At 43.3% G+C, this 11,434-nt stretch overlaps 2 protein-coding genes across 4 annotated transcripts in view; both read right to left on the reverse strand.

Annotated features, from left to right (window-relative positions):
- tmem108 (transmembrane protein 108) overlaps positions 1-11,434 on the reverse strand; it is a 61,644-nt gene that overhangs the window by 34,079 nt on the left and 16,131 nt on the right. The window lies entirely within an intron of this gene.
- LOC308336399 (E3 SUMO-protein ligase ZBED1-like) lies at positions 1,231-2,604 on the reverse strand (the record flags this gene model as incomplete). The annotated part of the gene is made up of 1 exon (XM_080793763.1): positions 1,231-2,604. One exon carries the CDS (start codon positions 2,602-2,604, stop codon positions 1,231-1,233), a length of 1,374 nt encoding a protein of 457 aa, XP_080649889.1.

An 11,434-nucleotide genomic window follows, 5' to 3' on the forward strand; every position in this document is an offset into this window, starting at 1 on the left:
CTTTATCTAGTTATTACTATTTCAGTTCTTTCCTATCACACAAAGATTTGCCAACCCCCCTGTAGTGACTGAGTTGGACCCCCTGTTGAAGACTCCTGATCTAAATGATTCATATGATTCATGTCTTTTAAGAAGGTATCGTACATTAACACGGAATCAATTTGACTTCCACTAAAGGGACTTCTGCGTAAGATATGAATAATGCAGCGGTATGTGTAATATGAACAGGCTCAACACATGCTTCACAGCGCATGCAGTCAGTCCACCAATGGTCCTCTGAGGCTTTCCTGATTTCATCAGAAGCGTTTTAGGGCTTGATGTCATCAGCGCAGAAGGCATAATAAACAACAAACAAGCTTAATCCCTTTCAACTCCACCCAACAGACACTAATTTCAACATAATGTAGAGGGTTTAAGACAGCAGTACTTAACTCGACATTGCAGCTCAAGCGATCATCGCTACAAATTAAGTGTGGATTACTTTGACATGAAATAAATCCCCTTCAACGCATTCCCAGGGGTCATCAACATGTACACGGACAAATGTGTCCGTGTACACTTGGCAATGACCCCTGCTCATTCCCCCTAACTGTCAGTACACGGCTTTGTACTGTACTGCAAAGTGCAGTGCAGTACAAAACACACACACACACACACACTAGGGCTGCAACTAACGATTAATTCCATAATCGGTTCATCGGCCGATTATTTAAACGATGAATCGATTAATCGGATAATGGCACCTTTTTGCAAATACCTTTAAAATGTACTGTGAACTTTATAGGCATGTTCTAACAATACAATATAAACAATAAAAAGTAATACTTCCTTCAAAAATATGTTTATTTGACTGCACAACAGTTTCTTGCACAACAAAGTAAACAAACCTGAACCTCTGGTTTCTTAAAGTGCAATAAGAACATTAACATCAATCAAGGTGCTGCTAAATATAGCAAGTACATAACATCTCTCTGTAAACATTAACAAAGCAGACTAATAGTATTAAAATAAAAAAGTGCTGTTGAATATAAATCAAAAATAAAAGGAAAGGTTCTGATTATGTAAACAAACTGAGGTATCAAAATTACCATTTTTGTATAGCAGCAATATACTTAAAAGAAAAGTGCATTCTGTAAACGTGGCACATTATGAAAAAATACTGGTCTGTAGGCTGAGTGTGTGACCTCTCTCTAGTACTCTACACATGACACAACTCCTGCAACATGAGGCTCAAATTCGCATGTTCAATGTCAGGAAAGTTAGCATCTCCACATGCTCTGGTGTGAGGCTGGCTCTCTTCTGAGAGCAGATATTCCCTGCTGCAGAGAAGATTCTTTCTGCCGGGGTGGATGTTGCAGGAATGCACAGAAAGGATTTTGCCACCTTTGACAGTGTGGGGAAACTCTTCTCATTTTCCCCCCACCATTTGAGAGGGTCTTCTTTTTTGCCTAGAGGTGGCCGTGTGAAGTAGCGCTGAACTTCATTCCTCACATTGTGGATCTTTTGGCCTTCCAGGATTTCCTCTTCATCAGAGTCCTCACCCTGGCTGTCTGTGTCAGAATTAAGGAGGTCATCCAGGGCTGATCTTTCTGCTCTGACGACGACGTCCTGCTGTGTGGAGTCACCAGCACTCTCCATTGCTTCCTTGATGGCAAGGTCTTCAACTGCCCCTTTCACCCTAGTGCCATCTTCAGCACCCAGAAATTTCAACTTCAGGTACCTTGGGTCAAGGGAAGCTGCAAGCATAATTGGGTTTTTCTCTGGGTTTGTCTGCAGACTTCCCCATCTTTGGGTGATGCCTTTTTTGGCTTCGGAGACAAAACTTTTACCTGGGCCCGTCTTGAGTTGGCTTTGCTGCATGGACCGTTGCAGCCCTTTGACCAACTGTGGGAGACAGGACACTGTGGCATAATCCTGCCCACTTAGGTAAACTGTACCAGTTTCAAATGGCTGAAGCCCTTTCACCAGCTCTTCCAGCAACACCCACTGCTCTGGCTTCAAGTCCAAGTATTTCTTGTTCTGTGGTGTTTCAGGATCTGAAAGCACTGCAACGACCGGCCAGCGCTGTTCAAGGAGCCTCTCCATCATGTAGAATGTGCTGTTCCATCTTGTCGCCACATCCTGGATCAACTTGTGCTCTTCTTTATCAAACTGTTTCTGTTTCTGTTGAAGTTTGGTACAGGCTGCCTCACTTTTATGGAAGTACTCTGCTATGCACCTTGAGGCACCCACAGCTCTGGTGATGGTCGTGTCTTTGAGGGCACTGTTCACTATGAGCTGGAGTGTGTGCCCAGCGCAGCGGACAGAGGCCCATCCATGCTTCGTTTGGAGATCTCTCATGGCTGCAACCATGTTGGACGCGTTATCGTGAACTAATGCTTTCACTTTGGTAGGTGAGATTTCAAATCTCTGCAGCACCTCCTCCATCCATGTTGCAATGTTTGCAGCAGTATGCCTCTCCTCAAGGGGCAGGGTGGCCAGGTTAAGCGTCTTCAACTTCCAGTCTTTGTTGATGAAATGGCAGGAAACGCCGAGATATGCCTCCGTGGCACGGCTGGTCCAGGCATCCGCGGTCAATGCAAGAGAGTCTACATCCTCCAACATCTCCTTTACCTTAAAAGACAGAGCAGGAGATATGATTTTAGTTTTATTATTCTAAATTGAGCCAAGACCTGAGCACAAAATGTCTCATTTCATGTCAAGAAGCAGAAAAAAGCAGATCTACAAGCTTATAGCACGGCACTCGGTGCCATGCTATGACCTTGTAGATCTGCTATTTTTCAATAGCTAAAGTTAATGCAATCTAACATTTATTTAAATTAATTATGTTATCAAATATATAATTGCTTACATTAAATATGTATCGTGTGTGTGTGTGTTTGTGTGTGTGTGTGTGTGTGTGTGTGTGTGTGTGTGTGTGTGTGTGTGTGTGTGTGTGTGTGTGTGTGTGTGTGTGTGTGTATTATAAACTTACCTCCAGAAGGGTTGTTTTGAATTTTTTCTCAACCAACTTTGTGAAGTGGGTTCTGGATGGCAGGCTGTATGATGGGTTGAAGTCCATTATCATTTTTTGAAACCATTCACCGTCCACTATGTTGATTGGCCTCATGTCTCCGACAATCATGTTTAACACTGACTTGGTGAGGTCATTTTGTTGCTGCGGAGTGAGGACAGACCTCTGCTGCACATATGAATCCATGGCACCCGTTTTCTTCTTGTGACTGTATTGATTTAAAAAAGACACTTGTCAATAAGCTATACATTTTAGCAAGCATCTCTCTCAAATATTGTAATCGTTTTTATTTATTCATAAACATTTTATTTTACATATAAGAAACATTCTAGTAATTTCATGTTCTTGATTCTGTAGGCTATAAGTATACAGTGCTGCGTTGCTATTATAATTCTATAAAATCCTGACGTGATGTCTTGGCTTTAATTTTCATCACAGCAGCCTGCATGGTTACCATGTACTGCTCAGCGCTCGGTTCCGGTCTAGAGCCCACCTACTCTATCCGGCAAATAACAGACACACACACGCATGTAGCGTTTCCGCCTCAGACCGGATCAGCAACTTGCTATGTGAATTGATCCCGTTCACGATAGCGTTTATATTTCTATTATAGCACAAATATAGAGCAGATGGACTAGACTGGGCCTGGCCATTACTGAACGGTAAAAAGAAAGCAGGCTTTCCGCAGTGGAAAGTCTGGTGACGAGAAATTATAGTTATATCAGGCCAGCAAGCTAACAAGCCAACTTACCGAGGGGTGTCTTCATCATGTTCCACAGTGAACGGATGTTTTCTCTTCAGGTGTTCGTTCATGGTGCTGGTGCTGCCATGCCAAGTAAAATCAACCTTGCAAAATTTGCAGGTAATGATATTATTTGGCTTGTCGAGTGTGAAATGCTTCCAGCATTTACTTGTTTTCATCCGTTCGCGAGACGAGGGTACCATGGCGGCTGCCATTGTTGTGTTTATATGCTGCTAGGTTGCTTGTGCGATGTGCGCATGCGCAACTCTCACTGTATGAGAGAGTGGCTTCTCTCCCGTAGCGTAGCAGCGCCAAGCTGCTGTAAAAAAAACAGTTAAAACACCCGCAATGTGTTGCCGATAATAATCGCTAAGATAATTCGTTGCAACGAATTTGATTATCGATTTTTATCGATTTAATCGATTCGTTGTTGCAGCCTTAACACACACACACACAGTATGGGAACACAAACAGTCTGAGAAAAACAAGAGTGATGGCATTGAGGACTCTATACATGTTATGTATGGTTTGCGTAACGTCCATCAGACGATATATCTATGACCAACACTGGTGCTGCTGTGTCCGGTTGGTGGACAGGAAACGGAGCCCGGTGGAATGCACAGGGCTTTCCATGAGCGAGGCCTGTGCGTGATGCATTCATAACAAAAGTATCCGCATTACAAGGAAACGACTACAATGAGACGTGTCTCTAGATTTCCGGTCTTCACACACGCATGCTAAACACAACACACACATTCCAGATGCACATACCATAGAAACAAAAGGGCCGATACCATTTGTTCCTTCCCGTTACAAATTCCGATGCTTGCAACCTTCGTATCGGTCGATACCGAGTACCAATCCGATACCAGTGTGGAATAGAAAAACATAATAATAAAAATAAATTGGACAGTGATTCCCAAAGCAGGGTCCAGGCGGCGAAGGGTGTCCAAATGGACCCTTACAACACCGTAACTCTGAGTGTACAAATGGAACCAAATGGACCCTTACCTGTGTGAGACTCTTAAAGTGTAACAAAATCAGAACAGTCTGAAGTGAGTGGTGCTGTACTGCCCTCCTCCCTGACCTCTGTCTGTCTGTGTGTGTGTGTGTGTGTGTGTGTGTGTGTGTGACGCTGCACAACAGTGCTATCCATTGGTGAGGTGTTCCGTGGTCAGACACAGGGACACCATAGGGACACGTATAGCCTACATAGGGAGGAACGGATACACATACAGTAGCTATGCAATGGACCACTCAAAACACACACACACACACACACACACACACTGTGCACACACACACACACACACACACACACACCTAATTTTACCTCTTGACGCAGTCTCCTGTGTGGTTGTGACAATGGCAGGAATGGAGGGCAGTGAGGAAGGATGTTTTGGAGGCAGGTTGGGGGGAGCTAGGGGGAGGGGGGGGCAGTATTGTACCGCGCTTCCTCCCACTTATGAGACAGCAACAGGGACCACTGACTCACTCAGGCAGCCGTGGATGAACCGAACCGAGCGAGAGAACCAACATCCGTACGTACGTACTGTACACACAGATGGCTTCCAACTGGGTCCAGATTAATTCCCGCCTGCCAGTGACCACGTGGTCAGAGCCAGAGAGACATTGTGTACTGTTCATTGTTGCTGTCGTGCCCCCCCACCCCCCCCTTTTGCCCTATTCCATCCCCCCACTATTTAGTAGGACGGATTAAGTCCGGGAGGAGAGCTGCCTGCCCCAAAAAGCGTGTCTGCCTGGCACATGCACAAATGCTGCTTGGCATTTAGAAAACACAGGAAAAAACGCAGTGAAGGCAAGGTTGTTTTTTCCTTCTCTAACTTACTAGACTAAATCCTGATTCCAAATGGAACACACACACACGCACACGCACACACACACACACACACACACACACACACACACACACACACACACACACACACACACACACACGACCAGCAGGGTTCATAATAATGATACAGACTTGCAGAAGAGTCACAGGACGGGGTGCCAACGGTCAAGGAACATATGCTCTAATGCAGCCTGACAGCGAGTCGCGGGTTTGATTCCCGAGCCCGGCAGCCTCTCGAGACAAGACTAGCCTGCTGGGGGATCCGGAGGCGTTCCAAGGCCAGTGTGGAGATATAATCCTCCCATCTGGTCTGTGGTCTGCCCCACTTCACCCAGCGACCTATATGTCTATGGCATCTATCTAAATTAAGGAAATATTAAAATATTAAAATTAACGGCATTGCAGAACCAATTAATGCAAAGACTTTAGGACATTCCTACATATTGGGACGGTGAACAACTAATTAGGTGCGTGAAACTACAGTAGTCTAAGTATAATTTAGACATAACTCTAACCCCCCTAAATACTAAACCTACTAAATTAAATAAATGCCTAATACAAACCCCAATCTATTCCTAATTGTAACCCTAACTCCCCTAATCTTTTTTTTGACACATTGACTGTCATGGATGTCCCCAAACGTCAATGGCATGTCTCCAGTGATTACTAAGTTGCATACATCCGCATGCGACCAGAAATGAACCAGAAGTGATTAATTTGTTTTACTCTCTCCGCCTCCACGTTATGAAATTCAGAAAAATACATTTATCTCTGATTATTTTCCCAGATTACGTGTTTGGTCCAAACAAGCTACAGTATATTCAACGGCTTTCGCCTGGCAGCGCGTTGCGTGTGCTTGATGCTGTCGATAAAGGCAGCTGGAACTGGCACTGAAAATGAATGCATCTCAGAATGAATAAATTAACCTGGCAATTAATGTAAACATAAAAAGTATATTTTGTGAGGCCATACATTTTTTTCTCATCATTTCTTAAAGTCTACCATATAAAAACAGAGACTAAATAGATGAAATATGCCCGACAGTGATGACATGAAAGCTGAGACACCTCACCCTTGAGTATTTATTTTTGTTGTTTTTTCAGCCCCATAAACCTGTCAGTGACAGACATGTGATGGCACATGGCGAGAACATATACAGGGTTGGTATTTTGCAAGGAGGGCCCGCAGAGTAGCAGTCCAGTGGGAGTCAACTTAGAAGGTTTTAGCAAGTGTGTCTCGTAATTAGTAATTGCATTTCAGAACTGAGACACAGCCGCCAAACCTTCCAAGTTGATTCCCGCTGGTAATTAGGAGTGATTTCCACAGACGGGCAACAGCGCAGCTAGGGCGGGGGTTGTGGGGTGCACTGCAGGCCACAGCCATTGCAAATGCAATAGTTTCATGCTGCACAGAGTCCGTTATGAAATGCCAGTATGGATACAAAGAGTGCCAGCGATTATCAGGGATCAGGGCCGTAGTCTGAGCTGAAATCATTAATTGTGAAGAATTAACTAGGCTACTGTGCGTGTGTGTGTGTGTGTGTGTGTGTGTGTGTGTGTGTGTGTGTGTGTGTGTGTGTGTGTATATATATACACACACACACACACACACACACACACACACACACACACACACACACTGTATGAAGATACATATCCTATGTTAGAGAAGTGATGACATGAACGCTATGTTCAGTTTTTAAATATTTTTATTTTATTTATCTGATTATGCTTTTTTATGAACTCCTGTAGTTTTTAGAACTTGTTTTGCATTTGATATATTTATTCTTGTATGAGTCTGTGCAGGAGAAACATAATTTAGTTTTTTTATGCTGCTGCAGTTGAAAAGAAATGACAAATAAAGCAATCTTGTATCTTTGAAGAGCTGGCTTGATTAAAACAATTCATGCCAATTGCCAATTAAGCCTGATTAACACTCTGTACTGTTGCCTGTGGAGGGAGCTCCACAAGGCTAATGTTTATTAATGTTAATTGTCTAATTTGCCTTCATTCAGACCACTGAATTCATTCAGTGTTTGAATAATATATATATATATATATATATATATATATATATATATAGTGAAACGGAAATGGTTGGCATTTTATTTTGAAGTTTCAGCTGGCTTCAGCTGGAAACGCTGGCTCTGAAGTTTATGAACCAATCAGAGCGTCACATCCCTCTGGGCTATGGGAGAGGAAGTCTCTCACGTGCAGTGTCATTTGTAAACAAAGTGACAGAGAGAGACTTGGGGAAAAGCCAGCTGATATGGTCTAAAAGTGTGAAAAACATATTTTTCATTTCACTACAACTTTAAGGTCACTGCACACTGCTGTGTTTTTAGGATTTTTAACTGCGTTTTTCCGTCGGTTATCCAAAAAACGCGTCCAAAAAATGCTGATAATACTTTTAAAGTGATTTAACACTTTGAGAGCAGCCATCTGGTGTTCATGTCTAGGTACTACATGCTTGAAATCAACTGTATGAGCCCCGCTTCTGTGTGTGTTTCACACGCTTCACAGAGACGAAACCGAAAGCACATTGTAGTCTAGCAGCTGGCGATGTTTATCTTTCGCCGCGGGTTATGGCGCTAGTTGGCGCTGAGAGTGTTAATTGGGCGTTAGCCCCATGCGGCGCACCCATCCGCATCCAGCACAGCGCCTTAAAGCAGTAAGCCGATAGGGAAACACTAGCAGTTAGCTGAAACTCATTTCTGGATCTTCTGCTCACATTCAACCAAGTGCATTAATTAACGATTTCTATTTAAAACACATTTCCCCCCCTGGATTATTTGCAGCTCATTAAGGTGGTTAAACGGCAAGTATGACAATTATTTTCAATCTGTCCTATAATGGAAACAAATTTTTCCTCAGGACATACTATATCTTAGGGGGAAATATTTACATAATTATTTGCAAACATATAGCCTAATATAGAAGAAAAAAGTCCTACGAGGGGACAGGTGCGTCGGATAAATGAACTGGAAGAGTAAGAAAAAATGGAAACCTGTACACTGTCTTCACTTACAGCCTTTTTATTTAGCAACGCTTCGGTCGTTCAGAGTTCAGACCTTCATCAAGCATCAATGCCTGATGAAGGTCACGGTGCCCCGGCGTTCTCTCGAGGGGCATGTAGCACTCCACTGCTACAACCAACTCAACTCAAGCCAGAGGCTTTAGGAAACTACACCCCTCATCATAATACACAGCTAGGTCTGTGAGCCTACACACCTTCACACATGTGGCGTTGACAAGCTCCGCGCTGTCATTAGTCAGGAGCTTTAGCGCGGATTAGTGTCAGACGTGCAGCATCATCCATCACCATGTCTCTCATGGATGCTTACCGGAGAAATAATGAAGCAATCAACACAACCACTCAGCTCACTAATTAACAACACAGGCTCGGCCTCCCCGAGAGGCATCCACCCATGCACCGCCTTCCAAAATGAGTGTGTGTGTGTGTGTGTGTGTGTGTGTGTGTGTGTGTGTGTGTGTGTGTGTGTGTGTGTGTGTGTGTGTGTGTGTGTGTGTATTCATGGAATAAAGCTAAAATAATATCTCATGACTGAAGGTTTATCATGTTTATCATAAGGATCATGTCATAGGCATAATCATTCCAGCTGAAGAACACGGATTGAAGCTTTAACCTTTTTATACTTTTATGACATATATGAGACCATTCATGTTTATGGAAGATGCTTCTAAACATGTATTCCATTAGTCTGACCACTTCTGTATAGGCCTTAATCGTAAAACAACGAATAACCGAAAAGGCTGATATCTACAAGCTTACAACACTGTGACATGTTGTTAACCATAGATCTGCTATTTTCGGTTGACATGCTGGTTTCTATGGAATCCATCACAAGCTGTGTGTGTGTGTGTGTGTGTGTGTGTGTGTGTGTGTGTGTGTGTGTGCGCGCGTGCGAAAAGCTTGAATAGCTCTCCAGGTAAAAAGAAAAGTGCAGCACCACCAGCATATATTTAATCACCAGAGGATGGTGCATACATACATGCATACATACTGTACATGCATGGTGGTGAGGCGGTGCCGTCACTCATCGTGGAATTAATGAATAAATAACCAGCTGAGGAACAGTTCAGATCAGCTGAAGAGCAATCGTTCACACAAAACATGGGAACATGCAGGCGCGTGCGCACACACACAGTCACACACACACACACACACACACACACACACACACACACACACACACACACACCCCTACATGATCACAGGGGTGACGTGACATTGTAATTGTCTAGATTTTTTTTTAATAATAATAATAATAAAGACAGATAGTCTTAACCTATGTCTTAACCACTTACACTTAAAATAAAAGAAAAAATGCAAGAAAAAAATGCAGATCTACAAGCTCACAGGGCATTTTTGTGTTATCCTTTAGTTATTACTTGCATAATTGCGCTCTTTGCAATTTGTTTAAATTATTCAATCAATCAAAGTAAATCAATAAATCAAAACAATCTACTTTGGCTACTTTTGTGTGACACTGTATGACGAGATTTCTCGCTATGGTGTGTTTTCAGTGGTTTTCAGTGGCAGTTTTTTTTATTTTTTTTGTTCTCCACGACTCTACAACACTCTACTGCGTCTTTAAAAGCGGGCGGGTGGATCGTTGTGAATAATAACATTCTCTGACTTTTCAAAGGTTATATTAGTGAAAACGCCTGGAATGGCTGGCAGGGGTAGCTATAGATGATGTTTTAACTCTGGCAGTCAACGGTTAAGTTATGCGGGGGACGGGGGACGGGGACGGACGGACATGAAAAGTTGAAATATGGAAATACAAGGTTTTTGCCTGACAGCATACAGTTATAGTCAGCAGTGTTTATTATATGGATGCAGCAGTATCTATAGGCTGAAGATGGACTTAGGTGTAAAAAAAAACAGCTGAGCTGGTAGGTGATTTGTGTGACATTCTCACAGACTGCTTTGTGATGAAGTGATAATAAACTGCGAGGATGTGGTTGATGTTTGTTCTCCTATTCTGATGGCAAACGTATCCGCATGTCAGCAGGAAGATGACAATGAGCGCGTTTTCCCTGTGACTGATGCGCTCGTCCACATTCACAGGGTCTTGCGATGCGGTCGGTCAATATGGGGCTCGGTTTTCTTTTTGAGGGGCGCTAGCCCCTTCCTATATTCAGCTATAGTGTAGATTTTCGTCTTACACAAACATGAAATTCCCATTGACAATGAATGGAGAAGTTACATCACACTAGAGCGGTGTCGGTGTTGTGATGTCAGAACAGGCCAGATCCATAGATGGAGATATAGGGGTGATCGGGTCCAGATCCCGGGCAGAGGCTTTTGCTCAGAAGACAGAAAGAATGCACCTTATAGTATGCCAGAAAGAATGAATGTTAATGGCATTCTGGAGGCCTGTTTACAGCTGTGGTAGTGAAATGTCAAACCCCTGGCCCTGGGGACTGCTTGGTGCAAAGAGCAACAGACCTCTCTCTCTCCAGCTTTCACAATCTTTCTCTAACCCCAGCGAGTCCCAACCTGTGAGTGGGGCCCCAAATAATTGGCAAAACACAATAATTTTAATAACAACATCGTACAATAAATGCACAGAATCTCTGCGAGTGTATTTTGAATTGGGCCCCTGATCCAGAAAAGGTTGGGAACGACTGCTCTATACCCTCTTTAAATCTTTGCTTCTTTCCTTTTGTCAATGTTTCTCCATCTCTCTGACATTCTCTGCTCCCTTCTCACAACTGTGTTTAGCATCGTGAACCACTAAGGCAGGCTGATCAGCAGGCTCTGTTATTGACCATAGTATTCACACAGCAGCCCA

The sequence above is a fragment of the Protomyctophum bolini genome, assembly GCF_963924005.1.
Source record: "Protomyctophum bolini genome assembly, chromosome: 21".
NCBI classification, from domain to species: Eukaryota; Metazoa; Chordata; class Actinopteri; order Myctophiformes; family Myctophidae; genus Protomyctophum; species Protomyctophum bolini.